At 39.8% G+C, this 27,345-nt stretch overlaps 1 protein-coding gene across 2 annotated transcripts in view; it reads right to left on the bottom strand.

The window, feature by feature from the left end:
- Window positions 1-26,324, bottom strand: part of nectin3b (nectin cell adhesion molecule 3b) — a 48,256-nt gene extending 21,932 nt beyond the window's left edge. The window contains exons 1-6 of one of the 2 annotated variants that reach the window (XM_058627943.1): window positions 26,188-26,322; window positions 14,122-14,469; window positions 10,905-11,204; window positions 8,480-8,597; window positions 7,238-7,389; window positions 669-3,902 (exon numbers count right to left, since the gene is read on the bottom strand). In XM_058627943.1, coding sequence (XP_058483926.1) covers window positions 3,241-3,902; window positions 7,238-7,389; window positions 8,480-8,597; window positions 10,905-11,204; window positions 14,122-14,469; window positions 26,188-26,254 — 1,647 coding nt within the window. In that variant the 5' untranslated portion in view covers window positions 26,255-26,322 and the 3' untranslated portion in view covers window positions 669-3,240. Of the gene's footprint in view, window positions 1-668; window positions 3,903-7,237; window positions 7,390-8,479; window positions 8,598-10,904; window positions 11,205-14,121; window positions 14,470-26,187 lie in introns of those variants that run through there. The other variant, XM_058627944.1, reaches the window with a different exon arrangement.
- Between the last annotated feature and the right edge of the window lie 1,021 nt (window positions 26,325-27,345).

Here is a 27,345-nt window from a genome sequence, read left to right as displayed (position 1 = left end):
ATGTGTGCGTACACATGCATCAAGCATTCAGTTTGAATGGACTGTTTTGCCAGAGAATTGGACAACTTTTTACTTGTGTCCATGTAAACATAGCTACTGTCTGTGACACTGAAAATTCTACAAGAGAGAACAATGTCAAGTGACACCTTCTCCGGTCCATTTAAGTCTCTTGACACATTTCAAAACAAACTACATGAATGTGGGCGGAGTTAGTTATTGTTGAGTCCTACAGCACTGCACAGCAACACTTGAAACATTCACTGCAGTAATCTTCTCTGCTTGCAGGTTACAGTGGCTCATTATTTAATCTCACCATGAGAATCCCAGCCTATTCACTCATTAGTTTAGGTTCATAGCAGTGACTAATTTCTATTTTGACAACTCATAACTGCAAAACGTGGCCTAAAGCATCTTTTCATGTCTATCTCAGGCCACAGGACCCTGTGTACAACAGTAACACATTATTCATATAAAGCTACGTGTTTAACCAGTTGCTACCTAGTGAGTAATACTTTGCGTCATCACATTATATCAATACATACAAGTTCAACAAATATTTGGCATCTGCCAGCGAATGTTAATATAACGGGGACCATTCATGCAACACTAGTGTGCATGAAAGAGAATGATAAATCTCCGTCATGGAGTCTGGCAAACAGATGCATGAGTTGAAAAACATTTCAATTTTATTTGTGAATTTACTCATGTGCAAAAAAAAATAAAAATAAACCAGCAAAAAAAAACACACCCTGAAATGTATCTTTAAATCCAAACTCCTGACAAATACGGGTATAAAGGTATAAAACACCTCCACCTGAGCTCAATCAAAGTCCAGTTTATCTAGTTACAGGAAATACAGATTTAAATAAATGTTAATCCACCATGAAAACAAAACAGGATATCGTTTTTTTTGGAGAAACAAAAATGATTTGATCATCACTGCAACAAAATACTGTCCTTGCCTTGTGATGAATAAGCAATGTGCAGAGGGATAAAAAGCTGAGTGGACATTTTCATGACCACAGGTGACTGAGACAAAACATGAGAGTCCAGATTTGTCTGATTGTAATGCTTCAGTAAGTACGATTAATATGTAGCTGCACTCATGGACAAGCCACAATAATCTGATTAATTCCTCCAATTGCAACAGTTTCTTGCTCCTACAGATTATACAGAGTAGTGACGTTTGACCATGGGGAGTTATAGGGAATGTTGTGGCTGCGCCCCTGAATGATTTCATTGTGTGACGGAATACTTTGTGAGCAGGAGGCCACGCACGCACGCACGCACGCACGGCACGGTGGCTGCACTACTGTAGCCTGCTCTGAACAAAGTCCCTGCTGACAGGACTCCTGAATTTACAAGAAGCCTTGTTTAGCGCTGGAGAGCAATTTCTCCAACAGGTCATGTGATAAATAACAAGATTTGTTTGTGGCTTAACTGAAAAGGACCAAGAAAGTGTAAAATTGCTGTCATCACACATGGTCTCCCTGTTTGGCCTCTCTCCATCCATCCCCCTCTCTCTCTCCCCATCCTATTTACCCTGGGGATAAATAGAGGTGAGGACAAAGAGAGGAAAGCTCTTAATGCTTCCACTCAAATGTCCAGTTTTAATGAATTTAATTACATCAGTGGTGAAGTCCTCATGATACATTACACTAAAGCACAACCAAATCCTCTCTTTCTCCGCTAACGTCGCCCAATTCCTGATTTGAAAAAGCCAAGAAGTGAGCTGAGCGAGGGAGAGGAGGAGGGAGGGACAGTGGGGAGCAGTGAGTGGGTGTGGTCTGGCGGTGGTAGTGAAATCTGATACTGAGTTACAACTGTCAAACCATGTGCTGTTCACACCGTGCATCACATGGCACAGAGAAAAAGGGGGAGGGGTCTGGGACGATGAGCCTCACACTGACGAGACAAGAAAGTGATGAAAGAGCGGACTAAAACAGCTACAGAGGAATTTGGAATGCAGTAGCTGGTGTTTGACCAGAGAGAGGCAGTGCGCTGATTTTAAAACATGTATAATTTGAATAATTTACCCAGATGTGTCAATGATATAATGAAAACATGACTCGCAACTTCCTCTTCCTTTAAACACCGCACATGTGGCTCAGTCATAGCTGCGAGCGATTATAATACTCATATAGTTTCTAGCAATATTATTACATTAATAACAAGACGTTCAGTTGTAATTATCACATTAAAAAATGTATGTAAAATATATTTAAGCTTGATTACTGTTTTTAATTAGAGTTGTTATTTACTTCATTTTGGATTGAATGTCTGTTTTTTGAAATTAATAGATTTATTTTGCATCATATATATTAAGTTTGCATCATTCCATGTCAAAACAAACACCTTTACTTTGAAATTCTGTGAAAATATCATCATGAATATCTTTATTGTGATATCATGATGGAATATCGTGTCAGAAGCTAAAGCTCATATTGCTCCCTCTAAACCGGCCCAGTCTTCACTAGAGTAGATACTCATTGGCCCCCAGGTCATTTGAGTTTGACACCCCTGCACACTAAACTGAAGATTTGCACCTGGATCAGTGAGTAACATTACAAGATACCCACATACACTGGTGGTTTAGTTACACTTTAAGAACAGATATTCTAGTAGACAACAAATGATCGATGAGCGATGATCTAGTTGCCACGTCAGCACGTTATGCAAAAGGCAGTGCAATAATTGCATGACTGTTTGTGACCTCCTCGTTGAATCTCACAATAATGCCTCTGCTGTGTCCTTTTCAGTTTTCCATGGATACAAGCCAATCACATCCACATATTCTATCATCATATTCTAAACTATACGGTATCAGTGGGAACACATAAACAAATACAAACAAGTGTCACATAGCCTTTAAATGGCGGATTTTGTCACGAGATCACATGGCACAACCATGTGATCTCGTAGCCACAAGGCTTTCACTCTATAAGTGAAACAAACTGAAGTGGCAGTCCATGTGGTAAGGCAGAAACCACACCCCCATCATGATCATGTTTTGTACACACAGAAAAACGACATGCCCACGTCTGTAGGCGTGTAGATGCTGACTGTCAAAGTGGCTGTGCAGTCCAGTCTGTCCCCATGAAGAACATTATATATATCAAGTGTCAACCAGGACGCTTACAAAACACGGGAATTACAGAAGTGTGTGTGTGCATGAACAGGAATCCTAATGTTCCCTAATTTTCACAAATGAAACCTGCTCCTGCAGAAGCGGCTGGTTTGTCAAACATACCACTCCCTGCGTGAAATGACTGAGCCGTCTGTGTGAGACACATATTCGCCATCGGGCCCGCTATCGTAGCAGTCATCCGACAGGTAGGGGGAGCCCTTTCCCTCTAGTTTGGGTGAATGAGGGTACTTGGCCTTTCGAGGACTAGAATACTGTGAGTGTTCAATCTGGTGATTCTGCTGACGACTGTGCTGACTGCTCTCCCTCATTGCTCTAGTGTAGCCATTAGGGGGGTAGACCTCTCCGTTATAGTTGCTATGGTGATGGCGGTCACGTTCATGTTTGAGTTGGCAGTCGCCCCACTCCTCTCTGTCTTGGTCTCGATGGTTGGAGCTGCTGCCAGCCTTGGTTGGGCGGAGCTCGTGCTGCGTGGGGGCGGTCTGGAGGTCACTGGGACCCAGGTACTGCTTGGTGTAGTAATTCCCGTGGAAGGTCTGCTGTTTGCGGAGGTAATACACACCCACCAGAGACAACAACAGCAGCAGGAACAAGGCCCCACCCACAGCCCCACCCACTATGGAACCAAGATTTCTCTCAGGCAGGGCTTCAAGTGTGGGGAAGCTGAGGAGGACTTGGCCCTTATCATCCACTAAGGTGGAGGAGGCAGTGCCAGCTAGGACAGGAGCAGTAATGGTGGAAGGCATGGTGGGAGGATCTAATGAAGGAAAGGAGGGTGAGAGGGGAGTAGATGATGGGAGGGAGAGATGAACAGACAGAGAAGCAGAGATTGTCAATGCCAACTACATCAGCATTAATCTAAGAAGGATAGGCTGACAGAAAAACATCAACTTCCACACATTTAAACTGCAGTACATGCTCACAGCAGTCTCAAGTTTGCACTGCCAATCAGAATTCAGAAAACAATGATGAACAGATGAAAGTTTTACATAAAAATATAGAATTTGGTTAACTGAGTTGATACAATCTAATATTAGATGACAAAAAAATGAATTCTGTTGCGACAAAATAGAAGTTTTTAGGGACAGGGATAATTATTTGATTATTCACTTGATAATAAAAAGCTGATCAGTTATTGTGACTATTCTGTAATTTATTAAAATGAAAATAAATGATGTATTAATGATTGCATTTCTAAAAACAAATCTTGTGGGTCATCAAGCATCATCAGCGACAGGACTTCATGTGTACAGAAGTGATGAAATTTACAAGATTTCTTGAATGCATCCTCTAAGCTCAACACGCTGTAGATCCCGCAGAGGTGATGACATTTACCAGGATCTTTGACTGCATCTTGTTAGCTGCTCCCAGAAGCTCAACTCACTGGGAACCCTGCAATACTTTCACTAGCTCTCATACGCCAACTTTAGAATATTCTAATATTCCACGAATAATAATATAGAATATTCCAATAGCATCTTGGCTATAAATACTCAACACTATTAGGTTTCCTAAGATGATTGCCACCACCCAGTACAGCTTTCCGAAGGCCATTATCAGTATCATTATCAATAATATCTTAATATTATTAGGCAATATTTCAATGTATGAGACATGTGGATATAAAGCTGCACACAGGTTATTCTACCTACCTAAAATTCACTTATTGCCTTTCATTTCTGATAATACCTGGTTTAAGTCGTTGACTTTTTAATGTTAAATGAAGGACATTTTACGTCTTAGAAACAACAAAATTGCCTATAAACATGGTCAAATTGTGAGGCTTAAAATGTAATTTGTTAATTTCATGCATGTCTTAATCAATATATAATATTGAATTCATAATACTTAGCATATTTCACTAATTTAATCAATAAAACAGCCTTTAAAACCAGTAAAAGTCATCACAGATACCTCATCACAATATGACAATATCCAAAATCTAATGTCATGTCACGATATAGATATATCAGGCCTATATGGCCATATGAGGTCAATTGTCTATTTATATAGCATTTTTCTAGTCTTGAGATCCACTAAAAAGACCTTACACTTCAGTTGCCTTTCACCCATTCATCAATATGTAGCACTTTACCACATATCACACCCATTCAAACGCTGCCAACAACAGAAACATAAGGCCTCTGAAGAAATGAAAGATTGAACAGAGTATAATCTAAACAAAATGAAAACATTAAACCTAATCCAGGATACTGACATGGAAGGCACAAGAAAAATCTATTGAAATTCTCCTGTGTGTCTTTTGGCTTTGACAAACTGGATATCCAATTATGTGAAGTCAAGTATTTAATCAAAAGTCACCAATGCAAAGCATGCCAGTATTTGTCAATGTCAACAGTGTGTGTCTGGTGAGTCACTAACAGCTCTGTGAAGCAACGTGTCTGCTGTTGGCTTTCCTCATCACCTATTCTATTCTATTCTATTCTATTCTATTCTATTCTATTCTATTCTATTCTATTCTATTCTATTCTATATCAGGGATGCTTCTGACCACTGCCTGTAAAACGTGCGCACAGCTTTGTAATTGGGGGGTGGGAATCTCTAGGTATTGTTATAATTATTATACAATATATTAATATATTATAATTTGTTCGTAAACAATTATCACTGCAACTTGATTGTGCAAATTGTGCATTTAAGCAGTGGCTAGCATTGCTGCCTTGCAGCAGGAAGGTCACCAGTTCGGACCCTGGTTTGACCAAAGACCTTTCTGTGTGGAGTTTGCATGCTCGTGTGTGTGGGTTTTCTCCCACAGTCCAGAAACATGCAGAGGTTAAGTGGACACTCTAACTTGACCAAAGGTGTGACTGTGATGCCAAACCGCCTCAGGCAGTGGAGAGAGAAAGGCCACACCACATAAATTCTTTCAGGGTTCTCACACATTGGTTGACATCAAATTCAAGGATTTTCCAGGACATATTTCCTCAAATTCAAGCACCAAATGTGCTGACACAGGTTAAGATGGGAGGCCAACTTGTAAGAGCAGCTTCCACTTTTATTGACTTGCAGCACGCTCTGCATCTGGCCAAGTGATTGTGCATGCGATCTTGGGTAAGCCAGTCTTTGTAATTTTCTTTGGTGAGCCACAGACCTTAACATTAGCATTTTCCAGGCATCACATCATTTTCTCTCTCTTGCTTAACGTTACTGTTGTAGGCCGTTTACTTCATGGGAGAAGAATATTTTTTACTCAGTTGGAGAATTATGTCTCAAAAGGTTTAAATTGGTTTAAATTTAAATCGGTATTGGACTGTGGTATGCTGCTATTCCTAGTCCAGATGTGAGAAAAAGATTCCCATATGAGAGCAGAGAAACATGAACCCAAATATTTGTACATAAATAATCTGACTCCATGCAGAGGCAGTCAACTGACATATGTGAGCACAACCACAGCGACACATGCACATGACTGAGGGAACACCGACACGTGTAAGCTCATGCATATCCGTACAGGCCCTCTCAAAGGAAAATGAAATATGGATGATAAATAATAAATAGGAGTTGAAAAGAACTAGTTAATGTTTTATGAATCTGGGACATCATCTCAGTCAGGCTGCAGGGTGTGTGCCTCTTACTGTGTGACACATACAGGAGATAAAAGAAGATGTAAAGGAAAAATCCCACCATTATCAGAACATCATGGCAGGCTTCGATTAACCACAACATGTTCATCATACACAACAGTGACATGACACACACAGATGTTAAGAGGACAGAGCAGAGGTTGTGTGCTGAAGAAGCGTTAAATACTTGCAGCTGTGTGGCACAGGAACTCCCCTTTAGAACATCTGGAGACCTAATGTTAATCGGGGCTAATCAAGCTAATCAGCAAGCAATTGGGACTGAACCTAATATTATCAGAGCCAACGCACTGTGTGCTATGGATGTGATCGCTTTATAGAGTATCAGTATGAACTGAACGAGCCAGAGTGATTCAGTGTCACATTTCAGCTTGAAGGACAATGTCAGAGGCAGTGATACCCTCTATGACCCAGCATGCACGCACGCACACTGCTTCCTATGGGGAAGAGAGGGCGATATGAGTCAGCTGTGTGTATATATCCCACTCACCTTGTATGAGAATGCGCACATCCCGACTGCGGAGGTTGATGTCATTGGCAACCTCACACCTGTATACTCCAGAGTCATTCCGCTGGAGGGGACGCAGGAAGAGCAAAGTGCTATTTATTATTTCCACCCCTTCTGGCATTTCACTGTCCAATCTGTGACACGCAAGAGAGACACACATTCAGATGACAAACGCCTTTTTCATGCACATGGGACATTTTACGTAATTGCAGTACACAGTATAAAAATGAGCATTAAAAAGGAGCAATATTCTCAGTATTAGAATGTGACCTCCACAGACAAACTTCAGTGACATAATGTTTCTATGACACATATAATGTCAGCAGCTGCATCACTCATCAGTCGCCACCAATAAAAAACAATAGTGACAAGCTAAACCTTGCTAGCATGTGTATAAGATCTGCTGTACGCCCATAAAGCTTAGGGCTGTGCAATATATGGATATTATATCTATATCGTAGACTTGTAGTCAAGACTGCGTAAACCAAGACCAAGACAAGACTGCGCAAAAGTTTAACTAAATAAAGGTTTAGTGTCTTTGGACCATTTATCAGGTTTCTGAAAACAACAATGTGTAAATCATAATAAGTGCCTAATTAATAAATAATAATTGGCTAATGTTGAATGTGTCTACCTCTAATCATGAAAGCACCCACACTGAGTATGAAGAGCACTTTAGCTTCATGCTAACAACACAAGCTATAGCATACACTACATTATAAGCAAGTCTAGAGTCCTCTATGATGAAAGGTCACTGAAGCAGCAGCCAAAGCAAAATCAATGTCCAATGATCAAACAGCGATCGACATACAATATATCATATCTTACCTTTTTCTATTTGTCACAACCATTCTTGTTTTAGATCAAAACTCTTTGGTTTTCAGCTAACATAATGACTGTTACGTATGTTTATGGTCTGAGTGAGCTACGGGGACAGTGTTTTCAGCTCCAGTGATACTCCGAGCCATTTTAAGGACCACCCAATAAATGCTGAACACAAAAGTGATGAAACTGTTTCAACGGTGTGAACCCACAAATTAGTCATTCATAATTCTCAGTGTTTTCACATATTTTCAGGAATCATTTATCAAGTATAATGCAAATAATTGCAAAAGTAACGTTTAAAGAAAGGCAACAATTTGAATTGAATTAGTGTTAAAGGGTTAGTAGCCTGTAAAAAGTCAGAGGAATAAAGGAAAATGTCATATACAGACATATACACACCTAATCCATCTGAAGTGATGGGCTGGTGGGTTTGCGTTAGCTTTGCACATCATTTGAACGTTTTCCCGACCCACATACCAATCTCCATCATAACCCACGACTGAGATGTCAGGGGCGACTACAGAGAGACAAAGAAAAATAAATAATTAATAATGAACAACCATCCTTTGAAGACTGTTACTGCACAGAGTGAGCAGTAGTTCTGCACTCTGTTAACCAGGTTTAATTAACCTGGAATGTCACGGTGAATTTTCAAGATATTCCTGCTGGAAAACAGTATTAATAGTTTTGATTGAGACTATAAATAAAAAGAAGAGCATTTGCATGGTTAGTGAGCAGCATTACATGGAGTCTGGAGTATTTGATAGTTTAGTGAACTATGGCAGAGTTTACTGAGAACAACAATGTTCTCCACTCCTCTTCAGTGACAAGTCATCATGGGATTTACACATTTGTTTATACACTTGCCATTTGTTCAGTTACTTATAAATTCCATGGACAAATGTCTGCTGTATTATATCCGTCACTGTGCCAACACTAAAGGGCACAAAGTCCTTGTGTTGTGACTACGATCTGTCACGTAACAGAATTTAAATGGAACTTTTATCTATTTCTCAAAATAGATAAATAAATAAATAAATATATATATATTCAAGTGGATTATTTTATCACTTTCACTGGACTATTTGTAGCACTTACAAAATAGGAATGGGCATGAGTATTTGATCATTTGCTTAGCTACCAAAAAGTTACCATGGTTACATATGTATATTAAACAGATACAAAATAATTATTTTGACTCCAATAACCTCCTAATTTGTGGTGCACCTATTATCACAAGTTGGCAGGATCAGCAAACATTAAGTTAGTGGACTTCATGTGTTTGCAGAAGTGATGAAAAATTAGAGGTTTCTTGAATGCATCTTGTTGCTGCTCCTATTAGCTCAACACACAGTAAACGCTGCATTATTTTCACTAGCTCTGATGCGCTGGAGTTTAGAATATTCAACAACCAATACAATTCAATGTTGAACTTCAAAGCATTTTGCTAGAAATGCCCACTTTTAACAAAAAAAAATGTAATTATGGAAAACACAAAGGACCATCTTTTATTAAAGGAGACATATTATACCCTATCTCTCCAAGTTAAAATAGTTCCCTGGTGTACTAATGAACATGCTTTGGTCAAAATACCATAAGGATGAAGCACCACAGCAGTTCAATAACCCTGCCAAAACTGCCCCTTTCAGAACGCTCGGTTTTCGTGCATGGTCCCTTTATATGCAAATGAGACACAGGCAAACACACACCCACTTCTTCCAGGGGGTTTCTGATTTGTCCTTTTTACTGCGCTCACTCAGCTCCTGTTCCCTCCGCTCCATTCCTCTCCCCCTCCCTCCACTAGTTCTCTGACAATATTAACATGGCAGCGTGCATGGAAAACAGCAAGAGTGCCGTCACAGGAAGACACGTCCGACACAAGGATCAAGCCGAACACTGCCGAACTGTAAATCAGTTAAAAACACTGATCGCCACCGCTGATCGCCAGCGGCGAGCGGCGAGCTGCATAAGCTGCCGCTGTATGTGACAGTATCAGACTGAGTCTGTGCTCCGGTCATGGAGGACGTACTGAACAAATATTTTTAATTAGGACGTGTCAGAATGGTCAGTTATGAGCTCTATTTGACCTTTTCTTAAAAATGTTTGTACGTCGGTGAAATACTGGGCGCAGTCTGATGCGAAGTGGTGCGAACACACGAACACACGTTTGCTGACTTTATCCGGCACATTAGCTTCATATATAAAATCCTCTGAGGCTGGAAGTTTGTGTAAAACACTGTGCAGCCACGAACAGCACACTTGCCCCTCCACGTTGACATAATACCGCTCTTCCTCCCTCGTCTGCACTCTCGCATTTTATAGGGACAAGGTGGAGCTAAGGTGGAGCTAAGGTGGAGCTAAGGTGGAGCTAAGGTGGAGCACCAAGATGTGCTTCAACTAACTCAAACATCAACACAGTAGAGGACTATCAATAGCGTCACTTTTATCATTGTTATTTAGCTGAAAAAGTAAGCAAATAAATATCTGTTGTATTTGTTGTCAGTAAATGACAGCTAACTTTGGACCTCAAAGTACTCTACATGTTCTTTCTGACCAGTCTGATATATCCAAATTCCAGAAGTCAGTGTATTTTGGTGGAAAGAAGAGACAGGAAGCGCGGGTAGTTGTTTGGATGGATGACAGCCACTTCCAACGCTACAGCTACAGCATTACAGCACACCTCAAATAACTCTAACTATTCATTTTAATACAGTTTGTTTAATTTAAACATTCAAAACATCAAAAATGAAAAGCTTATAGTAGGACAGAATTATTATAAATGAACATATTTATTATAAATCTGTCACTCTACTAAGAAACTTACACTGTACATTGAGCTGGTAGGGGATCCTGAAGTCCCTTGGCAGAGCCGGATGGCGGACCACACATGTGAGCGTGTGACCTTGGATGTGGCGTGTGGGCTGCCACAGGTAGCGCACTTGTGTGCTAGTGGTCCCGTTGACCTCATCAAACAGCTGCACTTCTGACTGACCGAAAAGATTGGACTCCCAGGACACCTCTGCAGGGGGGCGAGCCCGCTCTGCAATACAGGTGGCCACCACCGTTTCATTGCCATCATCGATCAGGGCAGTTGAACCTGCGGAGACGTATACCTTCGGCTCCACTATGATTTGTAGAGCGAGGAAACATAAGTAAGGAAAAACACATTAGAACTTTAATACCCTTAAAAACAAAAACATGTTGCTTAATTTCTGCTCCACATTTTCACCTCTGTCATTCCATTATAACTGAGTCAATCTGATTATTAGCAGCTATAGCCATCCCTGCAATGTGAAATGTGAATAAACTGATTGCATCTAAGCAGGCAATGGATTTACGTGCCAGCAGTGATGACAACCTGTGATGCAAATAAACACAAAATAGATCTTTCAAAAGGGTCCAATAAAGCTCAGGATATCACGTGACTATGAACCTCCATCATGACAACCAAAGATGCAGCAAAAATGAACAGCCTGGTGCTGGATTCAACCTTTCAAAGTTTACTGTGCATAGTGCTGAGCGGTACAACCAACAAATTATATTATTCACGGTTTCATGGTATTTTTTTTTATGCATGAGCATGAGTGAGTGTGTCCCCCCGCTTGTATTGGGTGAGCGAGGGAGAGCTAGCAGCACATTTGAGTATGTGTGTGCGTTTATCTGCATATACAGTATTGTTACTCTAATATATGTTTCCTGCCAAGTTAGTAAAGTGCTCATTGTTGTAGTTACTACCACAGTTACTTCTTCAGCTAAGCCAGGCAAGTCCAGCCCAATCTTGGCCCTTGGTCAGATTTTGTACAGCCTGCAGCTTCGGCTGTATAATGTATTATTTATTGTTAATTATTATAAAATAGTACATTTGTAAATAACTTTTATTGTTAAAAAAAAAGGAATGAATATGGCATATTGATGATATGAGCTCATAACGTCAACCGCAACTGTTGCTTTCCCAAAAAGGTTGGTCTTTTTTTTTACTTGACTGGCCCCGACTGACCTGAGGAGACCAGTGGTCCACAGGTCATTTGAGTTTGAGACCCCTGCTTTAAATCCATGGTAATCAACGGATATATATCACAAAACTTAACAGACTTGTCCATAGCCTCATAAACTCCCTGACTGACTACTGTAACTCCCTTCTCTTTGGTCTTCCAAACAAATAACTATGCAAACTTCAACTGGTTCAGAATGCTTCTGCCTGAATAATCTAAGGATAATATCAGCCCACCGATAATGTCGGCCTGATATTAGCCTATTATTGTGATATCGGTTTGTATCGGTATCTGTTTTCCTGCCAATAATGAAAACCCGATGAAAGACTTTTATCACCAAAACAAAACCACCAAAATGATGTTGTGATGACGCATGCGAAAACTGTGGCCAGCAGGCGCCTGTCTATACCCGAGTAGAGTCTGTCCAAGATCAGTTTGGAACACCAATAAAATGGTTCCAACAAGATGCGAGTACACGGTGGAACAGCACCTATTAAATGCTGGAAAGTCTCTTTGCACAAAAGCGAAACTTGGCTGCATACGGCGCATATTATGAACTCCCGCGACATTCACTTCACACCAGAGAACATTCTCTCTTCTCGTCCCCTTTGAGCAGTTAACTAAAGAGACCGGCTCATCTGATGCATCTGTTATTCCCTTAATTGCAGCACTAAAGTGTCTTCTACACAAAGAGGTTGAGACGGACCACGGAGTGAAAACAATGAAAAGTGCACTCTTAAGAGTCTGTCAACACGTTTTACTAAGATCTACTCAGATCCCCTGCACTTCCTCGAGACTGTATGAAGATCATTATTTGGATGTGGGGATAAAGCTGCGCGTAGAGAAATGATCCAGTCTGCGTTGGTTACAGAGAGCCCGCTTGGAGACGGAGAAGCCACAGCGCATGAACGGTGCGCAGAAAAAAAGGCCTGTCTGTCTGCATCAGATGAGGGGCACACTCTATAATATAATACACTATAATTGCGATGCCTAGACTTTACTGAGGTAAGTACACACAGTCCCCGCCATAACAACAAAATTAAAAACAATGGTACAAAATTGGCATTATAATTTATTTCAGTTTTTCGTTTTCCCCAATTTTTGGTTTCGGCCAACAATTTTAATTTTGGTGCATCTCTAGTTGTATTGTTCTTGCCAATAAAGATGTTTCTTGTTCATGTTTTCTGTAATACAGAGTTGTGTAATGTTCTGCGTGTGTGGTAACTTGCCCATTTTGAATTTACTTGCCCTGACTTCATGAGTCACCATAATGATCCTTGAAAAAGCCTCAGAATGCCCTATTTTTACCTCAAATTTTCAAAAGCTCCACACCAAACTCCCGCTAGGTCGATCCGCTCCCTCACCATGCTGAGCTCCCCCTTGCTAAATTTTCCTAGAAAAACAAATCTATCATCCCCCCTAGGGGAAACACTGAACTTCCTGATTAGCTTCCCTTCATCTTACTCTAGCGAGTCACTAAAAGTTTACAACAGCCTGGAGGGAAATTCTGGAGTCTAATGACTAAAGATAGCGTTGTTGAAAGTGTTGCATTAGCAACAGGTAGCGTAAATGTAAATAATTGCTGTGTTAAAGTTGCTGTGCAGACTAGCTCTAAGTAAATATAGTCCGAGTCCATGATTTACCAAGAGCATCCATTGCTCTTTTCTGCTCATTGTGAGCACGTTTTACAGCAGATTCACCTTCACCGTCTCTCTAGATCTGTATGTCTTCCCGTTAGCCTGTCACTGACTGTTTTGGCACATCTATCCACCATCTTCACTGAAAACTGCCAGCGAAGAGACAAGTCGTCTGACAAATTGTCAGATTTATGTGACTATACGTGTCTATAGAGACGAACAGCGTTGTTTCCTGCCAGAGGACGTTATTTTTGTTGTGTGATGTCAGCTACCTGAGCTATACACAAGACACAAACTAAATCAATGGTTTCTCAGTCTGTTCTCACTTATGTGATTTTTTTTTATATTTATCTTAAAAGTGACTCTGCATTATTTTCGTTACTGTAACTTAAATATACGGTAAAACACTTACCAAGCACATTGACAGTAGTGGAAGCCTGAGTGTTTCCCAGAGGAAATGTAGCAACTTTACAGGTATAGATCCCGACGTCAGAAAAGCCAACATTTTCCAGTATGATAGTGGCATCATGAGAGGAAGGCGAACGAAAATACAAGCGCTGACCGAACTCTGGAGGGATGGAGATGCCATAGCGTGGGTTGTACACAGCCACCGTGACAGAGCCTGATGGTAGACGATGCTCCCAGGAACTCTGAGTGAGAGTAAGATTTGTTCCCACCTCCACCCTACACTCCAATGTCACATTCTTCCCCAGCACAGCGCTCACCCTCTGCGGTACCAACACCTGACTGCTCCACACACCTGCACACAGACACAAAAACAAAACTGAATCCACATGCAATCATGTTCATTTGCAATTGTATAATATAACACAACTAATTCATTAAACTGCCTTTATTATCAAAACATCTTTAAAATGCCATGCTCAGTTCAAGTGAAGTATAATCCTCATCTTCACGTTTCCAGAGCCCATTCTTCGAAATGTGTTGCCAAAAGAAATTAACTTGCGATACTAATTAAACTTGTGTTGCTTTACATTTACATCAAAAGTCACAACTGGGAGTGACGTCACTCTGGATTCACCGTGTTCCAGTCGTGTAAGTCGAAAATGCACCTGGGGTTGGCCACTGTTTTTAATAAAAGTCAATGACAAGGCTCTTTATCAGCAACTCATGGTCTGTGAGGTGACAGCAAGTAACATATCATGTTTTAAAATTTAAAATGTCAGTGTTTCTCAAACATATGTGTTGTTTTCAATATCAAATCAACTAGTTCATTTTAGGGGGTTGTAATTTGTGAACTGTTGACGCTGGCATGTTGTTTTGGGGCTATTTTGAGTTAGGTGATCCATGAGAGTTTTTTTATGGGTTAAGTGGTCCTTGGTCTGAAAAGGTTTGATAAACACTGCTCTATGTGGTATTTTGTGCAAACAAACACCGTAGCAACACGTCTACAGTTGCATTAAACCGTGAACTACTGATTTACTGTGAAACAAATGACAGAAACGCTGTTAACAGTAAAAGTAGCAGTGTTTTTGTATGGTGGGATCCATATCAGGGTTTGTGAAGTTGCTCCAAGTTGCTCCATGCTGGTGGGTCCCTGGGCAATAAACTTTACCCCATGTTTCTCTTTAAAGTTGTAAAAGCAGCGTGTGAATGGGTAGTTGTGTGATGTAGAAAAAGTGCTGAATGTAGATGTGAGATGCTTGCATGAATGTGAGTGAATGGGTGAATGGCAAAACTGTAGTGTAAAGCTTTGAGTGGTTATCAAGATGAGAAAAACATGATATAGACACAGACCATTTACCCCTCAACCTGCTACATGTGGAACCTTCCAGAATATTGTTGCTAGAATAACATTTTCAGTCCTGCAAACTGTCCCAATTTTGAGTGTGTTGCAGGTGTCACTTTCAATTTTTATACATTTGCAAAATACAATTTAGTCAGTGTAAACACCGGAAAGATCTTCTTTGTACTTCATTCATTCACCGTCTACCACTTTATCCTCCATATGAGGGTCATTGAGAGCTGGAGCCAAACACAGCTGACATAGAGAGAAAGGCCGGGTATACCCAGGACAGGTCACCAGTCCATTGCAGGGCAAACACACAGAGATGAACAACCATTCAATCTCACACTCACGGTCAATTTGGAGTGTGTTTTTGGACTGTGGGAGGAAACCGGAGAACCTGGAGAAAAGTTTCCATTTTAACGTCATGATTTGAATTGATTCTCAATTTTTTTTCTCTCTCTCTTTTTCTCTCTGCCATTTTAGACTTGTTTGGTTTAGTTTAAGAACATTGGTTTTATGTCATTATAAATCATTTCAATTTTTTTAATTCCCATTTCAGTTGTCTATATGGTGTCATGAGTCATATGCCCATTATTAGTTTGCAATGTACAACACTAAGGCCTTAAATTGTCAAATTTAAAGGACTTATTAACAATATGAATGAAAGAATAACCAGACAATTGGAAACTAACTGTAAAAAGAAGATAATTCATGTTGCTCTGTCTTACTCTGAAATCTCCAGTATGCTAATTAAATGCTTAAATCCAGGATTTTCCACCACTTGCACCACGAGGACAGAAGAGTTACCTGTGTAAACGTGTAAAGTGGCTTACACACCGTGGTTTTCTTGTCGTCAGTGCAAACGTTGTTGACACAAATCACGGGGAACGCAAAAATATTTCCACACAGGTGATTTCAGAGAAACGTGGGTTTGAGTTCAGTCGATGCGTCGCCCAAATCAGCAGTTGCCGTGGTTATTAGTTGGCAGCAGATATGGCTACAACACTGTTTTCTTCCCCCTCTGGCACATCGCACTGTGGTAGTTAAATCCTCGATTCCATCTTTGCTTTCGAAGGTCGAGATTGTGACGTTGTTTCGATCAATATTTGATTTACATTCGAGATTGTGACACCCCTAATACCATGACAGCATCAGTGTGAAACGAGTGCTTCTGCTATTACCTCTACTATCAGACTGGAACCAGAGTACGCCACCACAGCAGGCGCTCAAGCAAATAATACACAGCTGACTGTGTGACTGACTGCTCCTTGGGAATGGGTTTTGTCTCAATAGATTTCCTCATCCTGACCTGAATACAGGAATCAAAAGCAGGTCGTCTTTCTGTCCTTTGTCCGGATATAACTAACCTATGCACTCTGTCACCTGCACTTGTCACAAATGTGACTTGTCTTGAAAGCAGGAGTTCAGCGTTGTGCTGAGGAAAGTCAGTGATATGAAGAGAGCAGACGGCGACTGGCAGCAGAAAATGAGCTGACAGAATGAGCTATGCTAACACATAATGATGACATCATCGCTGGGAGAAGAAAGAGAAGGCTGAATGAGGAGAGGAGAGAGCCGAGTCACATATGAAGAAGCAAGTCAGGGGAAATATATCACCAGGATTCCAGCAAACAAATAACAGAGGAGTTGCAAAGAAAATATAACACCAGCAGACTGCCAAAGCCTTCAAGCAGATCACTAATTGCTACAAGCTGCCAGCAGGAAAGACATCATCATAAATCAAAACCTGCTGTGCTGCTTCGCAACTGATTCCAAATATTCTATTGTTGTTTTGCCAAAAACAGCTCTGTCTCAGGCCAATCAGCCACTAGAAGGCCATGTCCTCACACATTTAAAACAGCAGAAAGAAACCTTTTTAATGGTCTCACTTTACATTTTGCATTAAACTGTTCTAACATGTATGTAAAGTTTGATTCTGTGAGGCAGTTTCCAACAAAGATTAAATACAAAGTTGATAATAACAGCTTCCAGATAATAACAAAAGAAATCCAAATTAGTGTGACATAGTGTTAATTGTATAACATTTTGTTCGGCACAGTAAATTATTTAATAATTTCTATGTTAGCCCAAATCTGGTTATAAATAAGTTTTTACAACACAAGCCAACAAAGTAGTTGGGAGAATTGAAACTTCATAGCATTTCTTTTCTGGAAGAATAGGCATCATGAGTCATTGTGTGGCTCATGCAGAGAAAAGGAAGCAGATATCAGTGGGGAAATGTTGAGCTTTGAAGGCTGTGGATACACACACACACACACACACACAGAGTTATCATTGATGCGAGATCTATACCACCTGCTAAAGGAATCCTATATAAAATGGCTTTTAAAGGGATAGTTCATTATGTTTTAAGTGTGGTTGTACTGACACATCTGTGTCGAGAACCAGTCTGAGACTAGCACAAAGCCTCGGGTCTCGCAAGAAACACAAAGTGCTTCACACACACACACATACACACACACACACACACACACCCACCCTACCAGTACCGGTAGATCAAGGCAGCGAGAGCATTATTTTACACATTCATCATGGAAGAGGCAGCGAAAAAGCAGCAGAGAAAAACATTTTCGGGGAAAGCAAGGAAGAGGAAATTATTGTCACATGCAAAATGTCTTGGACAAGGCTCCACAGCTTGTGTTTGAAAATAAAGGCACATGGCCAGTAGAGGGGAAGGGAGGGGGAGAGTCAGGGGTGAGTTTTTACAACAGTGAGGGTGAAGCGGTAGACAATGGATGGGTGTTCATGGTGGCAGGATATATATAGTCTGAGATAATATTTTGATTGTTGTTTTAAAGATAAGCACATTTACATTATCCAGTATTTGACATTATCTACTATTTTTTGAAAGGAGGTCCGAGAGTGGGCAAATCTCAAAACACCAATGAATACTCTACTTTAGGAAAACCAACATGTTATAATCCTCCTCTCTCTTGCTCTGGCATTTGCTGTGGCTATATCATTGTCTTTGTCATATTGCTCTACTTTTGATTGGAGATTTTGCTTTAAGATAACTTTAATTTCCTTTCACTTCATCCTGCCTTTCTTCACAATGTCTCTATTCTATGTGTGATTGTGTAGATTGTAACGTATACTTAGTCAAATAAAGCTTTATTAAAATAAATAAATAGTTTTCACACAGTGTGCATGCTTTGTGCTCAAAGTCTGTTTTGGTGTAGCAGCTTTACAGTGCCAAGTACAGGCCTGGCATATGTACTACAACATTTAAAAGGTCATTTAGGGGTGTTTCATGCGGATAAGGACATTTTCAGAAATGTCATTTACAAAAAAAAACTACAAAGAATACGGAAAGTCCCGTTTCCATGTGGTAAGACCTTAGTCTACTCTTGTGTAACCAATGTTGGGCAAATTACTTTAAAAAAGTAATTAATTATAGTTCCTTCTCCCAAAAAGTAACCAAGTTAGTAACTGAGTTACTGAATTGTTAAAGTAGTTACCAAAGAAAGTAACTATTGCATTACTTTTTTCATGTTCAAATATGCAAAAAAAACATGTATCCCCCCCCATGAAAACTTTAAGTTCAACTGCATGTTCAATTATTGATAATGAAACGGAATATTGAATATGTTTAATGAATGAATTGGACACAAAATAACAGAAAACATTGCACATTAATCTAAAATGAACTATTTTAATGTTGCAGTTGGACATTGGGAGACAGGACGCCTAACAAATGTAACACATTATTGTGTATATAATCATTACTATGATTTTAATAGTAGAATTAAACACCAAAGATGTTTTAGAACTTTTGATGATGATGATGATGATTCTTGCCTTTCATCTCAAAAGTTATGTCTGTACTTGAAAAACGCTACTTCAGAATTTGCAGGTTGCCATCGCTGGTTGTGTCTCTTGGTTATTTGTGTATGCACGACTGTGTGTGTGTGTTTGTGTGTCAAAGCCTGCTCAACTCTGCCTTTGATTGGCTTACCAGGAAATTTTACTCTACCTTAGCCAATCTTCAGTACTTGTGGGTGTCCCTTCCCCTCACCAAAGACAAAAAAAAAACTAGAGAGCCTGGTCGTATGAAAACAGCTTCAATGAGCTTAATTATAGTAACACGCAGTATTTTATTGTCAGTAACAGTAATGGCGTTGTAAGGATTGAAACAGTAATTATTTAGATTACCCTATTACTGAAAAAAATAGCGCAGTTAGTAATGCCGTTTATTTGAATGCTGTTATTCCCATCACTGCGTGTAACTGGTACGCTCTTTCATCACCCTCTTGTCCAGTCAGTGCAAGGCTTGTTGTCCCAGATTCCTCCCCCTTTTATAAATGCCAGAGCTGTCATTACTTCGCTTTTCTCTCTCTGCTGCTCAAAGTGCTGAACTATCCCTTTATGACTTGCATATGCCAGGTTCAACGAGGAGGCTTCATGGCATGGACAGCAGATCAGAACAGGGAAGAAAAAGCATTTCCCCTGCAGAATACACAGGGGTATGGGTACTGTATTAAATTTTTAGTGGTGACATGACGACAAGCTTACATAAGCATGTCCTCATTTCTACAACTCAGAATAGAAACTACAACATGGACAAAGTCTATTTGATCTTATCTGTTGCCAATCTTACAACAGTAATAACAGATCTGTGTTTGTCTTCAGGTTTTACAGTCATTTAAGTTTACGTCTGGCATGCAAATTCAAATGAGCAACAGCTATTGTATATTTTGGACAGATAAAAGTGTTGCTCAACACTTTCCTCTCATATTATCTCATATCTCACCTGTAGAACTTCCTTGTATTGCAGACCAAGTTATATATATATATATATATATATATATATATATATATATATCGTAGCAAAATATGCTACCACATCCATGTAAACAGTGACTAGATTTCATTTTCAATGGTTGGATCAAAATGTCTTCTCCCAGTTTATGATTACATAAACAAAATAATTGAAAATAGATTATTACAAATACACTACATGCATTGCCATGCATTTTGAAAATATACATGTGCTATATACACTGAATATACCACACTACTGCAGAGCGGAACCGACGGAAAGGGATTCCACTGCATGCGTGTTGCGTTGCATGACGGCTCCGTTTCACTGTTGCTGTGTGAGCGCCATCCGTCAACACCCTCCTGCTCTGTTCACAGCCCCATCAGTGAGCAGCACAGCCAGTTAGCTGGAGCATTCAGTGGAATCCCGGGGTAATGTTAACACAGACGAGCCTTGTATGGAGAATGCAAGTGAGAAGCCAGAGCTTGAGGAGCCACCAACTCCTTCAGCTTTGCCGTTTGGGTGAACTACGGTTTCCCAGTGAACTACAGCAGCAGCCGAGAAAGACAAGTGAAGACGTGACGGCACTGTTCAGCTGAAATCGGCTGTGCCGTTAAACATAATTCATCTGAAACGGCATCTTCCAAATGTGGATAACACCAGTGCAAGGAGAAAACAGAGTGCAAAATATGTGCTAATGCTGATCAGGTACGTACCAACACCTCTAGTTATTGACCTTCAAATGAGGATTGAGAATTAAACAATCCCTCAAAATTCATCACTTTCATCACACTGCAAACACTACATGTTTGTTGCCGCTGCCACATTGTGATGACTGGAGTAGAAAGATTTGGTTTTATAAAGGCAATCATTGATAAATTCATTTGTTTTGTATCTTTTTATATATATTATAAATAGTCACTAACTGATAGACTTTTTATTATCAAGCAAATAATCAAATACTCATGCTCATCCCTAATTACCTAATTTAAGGAACATGGTTTGCTCCCCTTTAGTGCTTTACATTATTAGCTTTAATGGTGTGTGCATCTACTTTGCATTCAACATAGGTACAAGGTCAAACTCCTCATTTAAATGTACGGCAGACTTGAAATAATGCAGGTCAAATGGACACCTGCCTCTGTGCCTCGACAACTTCAGCTGCATGAAGGAGATAAACAAACATTATATTTAGGACTAAAATATGTCTCTAATGTCTCTTTAAGTCAGAAGAAAAAGACAAACCTGAGAGCAGTTGAAAATAACAGCATTACATTACATTACATTAAGTATGATGTAGCTTTGAGCAGTTTTACACATTTACAACAAAAGAGAAACAGAAATCATCTGGCCTTCTACTTTTTTTGGGCACATACTGTAGTTTAGAATGCTTTTTGTGCGGCTGTATGATATACTGACATACAGTCAATGCCAACTGTGCTGTGCTTGGCCCAGGTGCAGGGAACTAGCTTGAGCTTCAGTGTGGGGAGTAAGCAGTTTCAAACTTTACGTCTAGGCAAGTCTGTCTCACAGTGAGATAAAGCAGCAAACATTCTGCATGATACTGCAAACTGGTGATGGGCAAGTATTTGATTATTCATTTGATCATAAAGTCAGTAAGTGACTTTGACTATTTGTAACATATTAAAAAGATACAAAACAAATGTTTTGTCAATTAGGGATGTCCCGTTACAACTTTTTAACCAGATACGATACCGATATTGCAGCCTTGAGTATTGCCGATACCGATATTGCAGCCTTGAGTATTGCCGATACCGATATTGATCCGATACGATATCAGCAAGAATCATACTTACTTTAATTACTTATTTTGTAGTGTGGAATGTTAGAAAAGGCTTGATCAATTGATATTACTTAAACAGAGAACAATAGTCAGCAACAGTAGGTAGTAGGTTAATTTCATACAGTCTATGGTTATTTCATCAGGAGGAAAGTACCAAGTGCTCATGGGGGTGTTTTCAGAGCACCAGTGTTTCACAGGTAACAGCGTGTCTTCAGAGAACACCCCCCTTGTTTTCACTTCTTTGGATTAGCCCAATTCACACAGGGTGAGGGACACGTCCTGCAGGTAAACCCGGAGCCCGAGGACGTATGCCCCCACATACGTACTTAGCGCCGTGTGTGGAGCTTCAGGACACATTGGCGCTGGTTTATGAAATAATGTTTTAGCAGCTCGCCTCAGGATGAGCTAGCATAGTGCTAACGGCTGGCTCGTGCTCGCAGTGCGGCTTCGTTACCAAATGTTTAACCTCTGAAATAGCAGTAGCACACACACACACACACACACGCTGTTGTTGTGATCATGTGGGCTCTACATGTATCCAACACGCAGAGCCCACGTGATCACAACGCGCGCTACTGGGTAGAAGTGCTGGAACGGAATGGACTGTTTTATCAGAGCACTTATTTTGGAGACTTAAGAGGCAGTCCGATATAATCCGATACTCGTTTTTTGGCTGATATCGGACCGATATCAATATTTGATCGGGACATCCCAATTGTCATTGACTAAATTCATAAAAACAAATATTTCAATACTATTCAATACTTCAATGACGACCCAATATGTGGTGCATCTATTGCACCACAAGGAGACAGTAACAGCAGGGATAAAATTTACAAAGTTTCTTGAATGCATCTCATTAGCTGCTCTCGTTAGCTCCTTAACACACTGTGAACCCTGCATGACTTTCACTAGCTCTCTTACACTGGAGTTTAGAATATTAGAATATCCAAATAATAATAGCATAAAAAATTCACATATGGTGACTTTCCACAATACAGTTCTAGCACAACTCGCCTTGGCATGACTTGAGAGGAATAGTACCTTGTACTCTTTCACTTTTTAGTACCCGCTCTGGCGAGGCACCACGCGAGCTAAGCCGATACTAAAATGTGACGTCGACATTGGTCAGAGTGACGTCATGAGGGCAATGTCTGACACAGGAATCAAACCAAACAATGCCAAACTGTAGATCAGTTAAAAAGACTTAAAAAAAATCCTGAAAACGTGTTTATCTCAAAAATTTAGCAAGGAATTTTCAAAAATCGCAATATTTAACAGAGGAGTCTGGTCTATTTAGCACATTTAGAATTTTGCACGGCCAAAAGCCTGGAAATGTGAGCTGAATCACAACCCCTTCCGCCATATTTTATTTCAGTGACCGTGTCAGACGTAGTCTGCGCTCCGGTTATGCAGGAGTTACTGAATGAAAACTTTTTTAATTAACTGATTCTAATTATTAAGTTCACCAAAAAAGAACAACTGCTTTGGTCATAACTAATCTGTGTGTGTGTCGTGTATAAAACGACGTCACAGCAGTTCACCGCAGTAAAAACTATCTCTTAAATAATCCAAATTATTCAGGTTTTGTTTTGTAGAGAAAGATTTTACTTAAGTTTTATAGGAAAAAAGCTTCATCCACATCTCTTTGCATTCAACTTGAAAGTTAATCAAAGTTTAACTAGAGGTCAGTGTGGACAGAGTGATTAAAAAAGTGTCAGTATACTGCTCTTTGATTAATCCATAGTGTGCAGACTGACCCTCCTCCACCCTGACATGGGAGGTGCCGACATATGCAAGTTTGTTTCTCAACATTTTGACAAAATGCAACGCCATCTTAGTTAGTTTAGTTTATTAGGATCACTAAGCAACAGGTTATTGTGCTCCTACTACTCTACTCATCCTGAGGTCTTTTGAACAAGTACTGCAGGTTTTTTGAAGTGGGGGTTTATAAGGAAGTTATGAAGAGTGAGTGCCTTGCATACAGTAGACGACATTCAGCAAGCTGCCTGTTTAGAGTGTCTCAAGAGAATGCATCATTTACATATTGTTTTGATGTGATTGGCGGTTAAAGTTCAAGTAAATTAATGATTATCTTACAGCGAGTCTGAAGTGTTATTATACTTGTAAATGCAGGCCCAAAACAACTCTCAACACTGTAGCACGTATGCCATGTGGTGCTGTAGCACTGCCACAGAAATACACCACAGAAGAAGACGCTGAGCGTGTGCATATGGCATGTATGCCGAGTACAAACTTTTTTGGAATAAATCTTTCTTCAAATTTTAAACTAGTATGCATTACAATGTATACAAAAGACAGACAGGGTGACTAAGGAAAGAAAATAAAAGTTATCATAAAGTCCAGACCATCTCCAAACACAAGAAAATGAAGATAAGTGACAGCGAATGCAAGTACAAGAGAGAGGTGGCATTATGACGTTATCGTTTTCCCAAAATAGTAAAGTATTGGTCGTCTACGCGAAAACACAAAATATTCAGCAAATTCATCTAGACTCATTTTCTTGTGGGCAGTCCCTGCCACCGAGTTGCAACTGTGTGAGGTACTCTGTGAGAACCACTCACTCACTCACTCACTCACACCCGACAGAGAGAGATAGATGACAAAGCGACATCTCTGGTGTTGGGGGAGAAGTCTGGGACAACAAGCCTCACGTTGGTTGAAATGGTGACTTATGTGTGTACCAGTGACGCAAGACTGGACTAAAATAGCCAATGGTAAAGTGAATGCAGTGGCAAGTGTTTCATCAGGGAGGTAGCAGATGCAGCGATTTTTATCACATGTGTAAACATATACATATATATACACACACATACATACATACATATATATATATATATATATATATATATATATATATATATATATATATATATATATATATATATATATATATATATATATATACATACACATATATATATATAGATCAACAAAATAACATTACTAGATACTCATATACACTGCTTTACCCATGAATAGTGGTTTAAGGGTTTAGTTACACTTATAAACAAGGCTACAACAACATTGACAGTCAGATTATGCTAAGGATTACTTGATTGCTAAAGATTGCTTAAACTGTTGGGTTAGGGTAAGGCTCAGACAAAACAACATACAGGACACGTGCAGGGTTTCATCAATATTCCCTCATACTCGGGTTCTGACAGAAAAATGCGGTGTGAGCTCCTCTCTGCTTTTAAAACACATTGGGGAACTCTGTCTCATTATGACCATGTTTTGGTCTCCAAAAAGGTACGGCTGCAAATAACTAATGATTACTTTCATAATCAAGTAATCTGTAAATTATTTTCTTGTTTAACTGAGTAAATCCTGTGTTTAATCCGTAAAAAGTGAGAAAATGTAGAGAACTGTCCACAAACCAAAATCCTTCTGTTTTAATGATTTATTTGTTGTATGGAAAATACCTGAAAATAAACACATTTAAGAAGCTGAGAAATCAGAAAGCTTAATTTAATTTTGAAAAAACACTTAAACCTATTATCAAAAATTGATTTAGTTATCAATTAGTAATCGGTTAATATAATAATCGTTGCAGCCCTACTAAGAGGAGTACTGGTCCTGACAAGGTGAGTGTCACCAAAGGTCCCACAGAGGTAACACACACATTCTCGTACTGCACTGACTTCCATTAATTTGGAAACCCTACCCATGGCTTTATCCCTAACCTTAAACAAAATTCAAATCTTAGCCCTAAACTCAACCACTTCCACCTCATTAGGACCAGGTTTTTGTCTCCATGAGGATTTCTGTCAGTCTTTATGACAGAAACGGTCCTAAAGAGGTAACACACACACACACACACACACACAGTTTCTATGGCAGCCTCGGGTCGCACCATCACCCGCGGAGGTGGCGCTGACCAGCTGCCTCTTTACGAAGCGTTCACCATCAAACTTGTAAGCAAGTTTCCTTTGCTCTGTCTATGTTATCAGATAAAGTTGATTGACTTGCAACTTTAAATAGCCTCCAGTTTGAAGCTCACACTGGTCACCAGTCCTCCTCACTGGGATTTCTGCTCGACACACACACACGCGTCGCTCTCCAAACTTCTGTGTGGCGACAAGAGAACAAATAAAACTCCGGTACCGAACACGAGACTCACCTGTGATACAGCTCAGGAGGTGAAGGTAGGCGTGCGTGGCGTGACTGCGGTGAGAGGACGGTGACATGTTTGGAAAAGCAGCGATGCCTCCCGCTCCAGGACTGTTTAACGGTATGTGCAGAGAAGCTCCTCAGCAACAACTCCTCTGAACTGCATGTGGACCGTACCATCTGCAGCGCAGCCAGAGGGGAGGCCGGGAGCACACCTGACACTGGCACTGAACGAGCATTTGTCGAGGTTCTACAACAGCATCCCCCTGGAGGAAGGGTCCATTTTGATACACATTACGTCATCTCTGTTGGTAACCCTACATATAGATTTGATTCATCTAAAACATAAAAAGCAGGATACACAGAATAATGGACGTTCTGGAATTATCCCAAAAGTGGGAAATCCTTGTGTTTAATAAAGCACATTATAATCTATGTTTTTTTTTATAAAACATTAGAGATGAAATACAAAAATATGATATAACAATCAAAGATAAAAGCATCCAAGATTAAATATAAGAACATACATCACAGCTATATAAAAAAGGTTATACAATATTAGTATGCAACAACAATTAATACATACACTCTATAAACTATTCTTGTGCATGGGTGTAGGGATTTGGATGTTAAATATATATAAGATATGCAAGTAGCAGTTAAAACGGATACTGAAATTCCATTTCCATCACACATCTTTCTAGAGCTGAAACAATTAATTATTAATCGATTACTAAATTCATCGACAACTATTTTGATAATCGATTAATCGGTTTGAAGCTTTTTTCATGATTAAAATAACATTTCCGATTGTTTCAGCTTCTTAAATGTGAATCTTTTTTTCATTTCTTTGCTCTGGATAACAAAGAAATCAATACAAGTGAATAATTTCGGTTTGTGGACAAAACAAGACATTTGAGAACATCAGCATTTCCAGGTTTGACAAACACCACTCAACATTTTTTAAGGTTCTCTGATATTTTATGGACCAAACGATGAATCGATTAAGGGAGAAAATAATCAACAGATTAATCGATTATCAAAATAATAGTTAGTTGCAGCTCTACATCTTTCATACCGATTCACATGCTGCTGATACAGCCGTTGGGAGCATTGTGGAGCCCAAACACACATCAGTATGTAGACTAGCAGAGCAGGAAATCAAACC

The sequence above is a fragment of the Solea solea genome, chromosome 4 (genome assembly GCF_958295425.1).
Source record: "Solea solea chromosome 4, fSolSol10.1, whole genome shotgun sequence".
Lineage (NCBI taxonomy): Eukaryota > Metazoa > Chordata > Actinopteri > Pleuronectiformes > Soleidae > Solea > Solea solea.
Note: the sequence above shows the minus strand (reverse complement) of the source record. Positions and strands in the feature narration are given on the sequence as shown.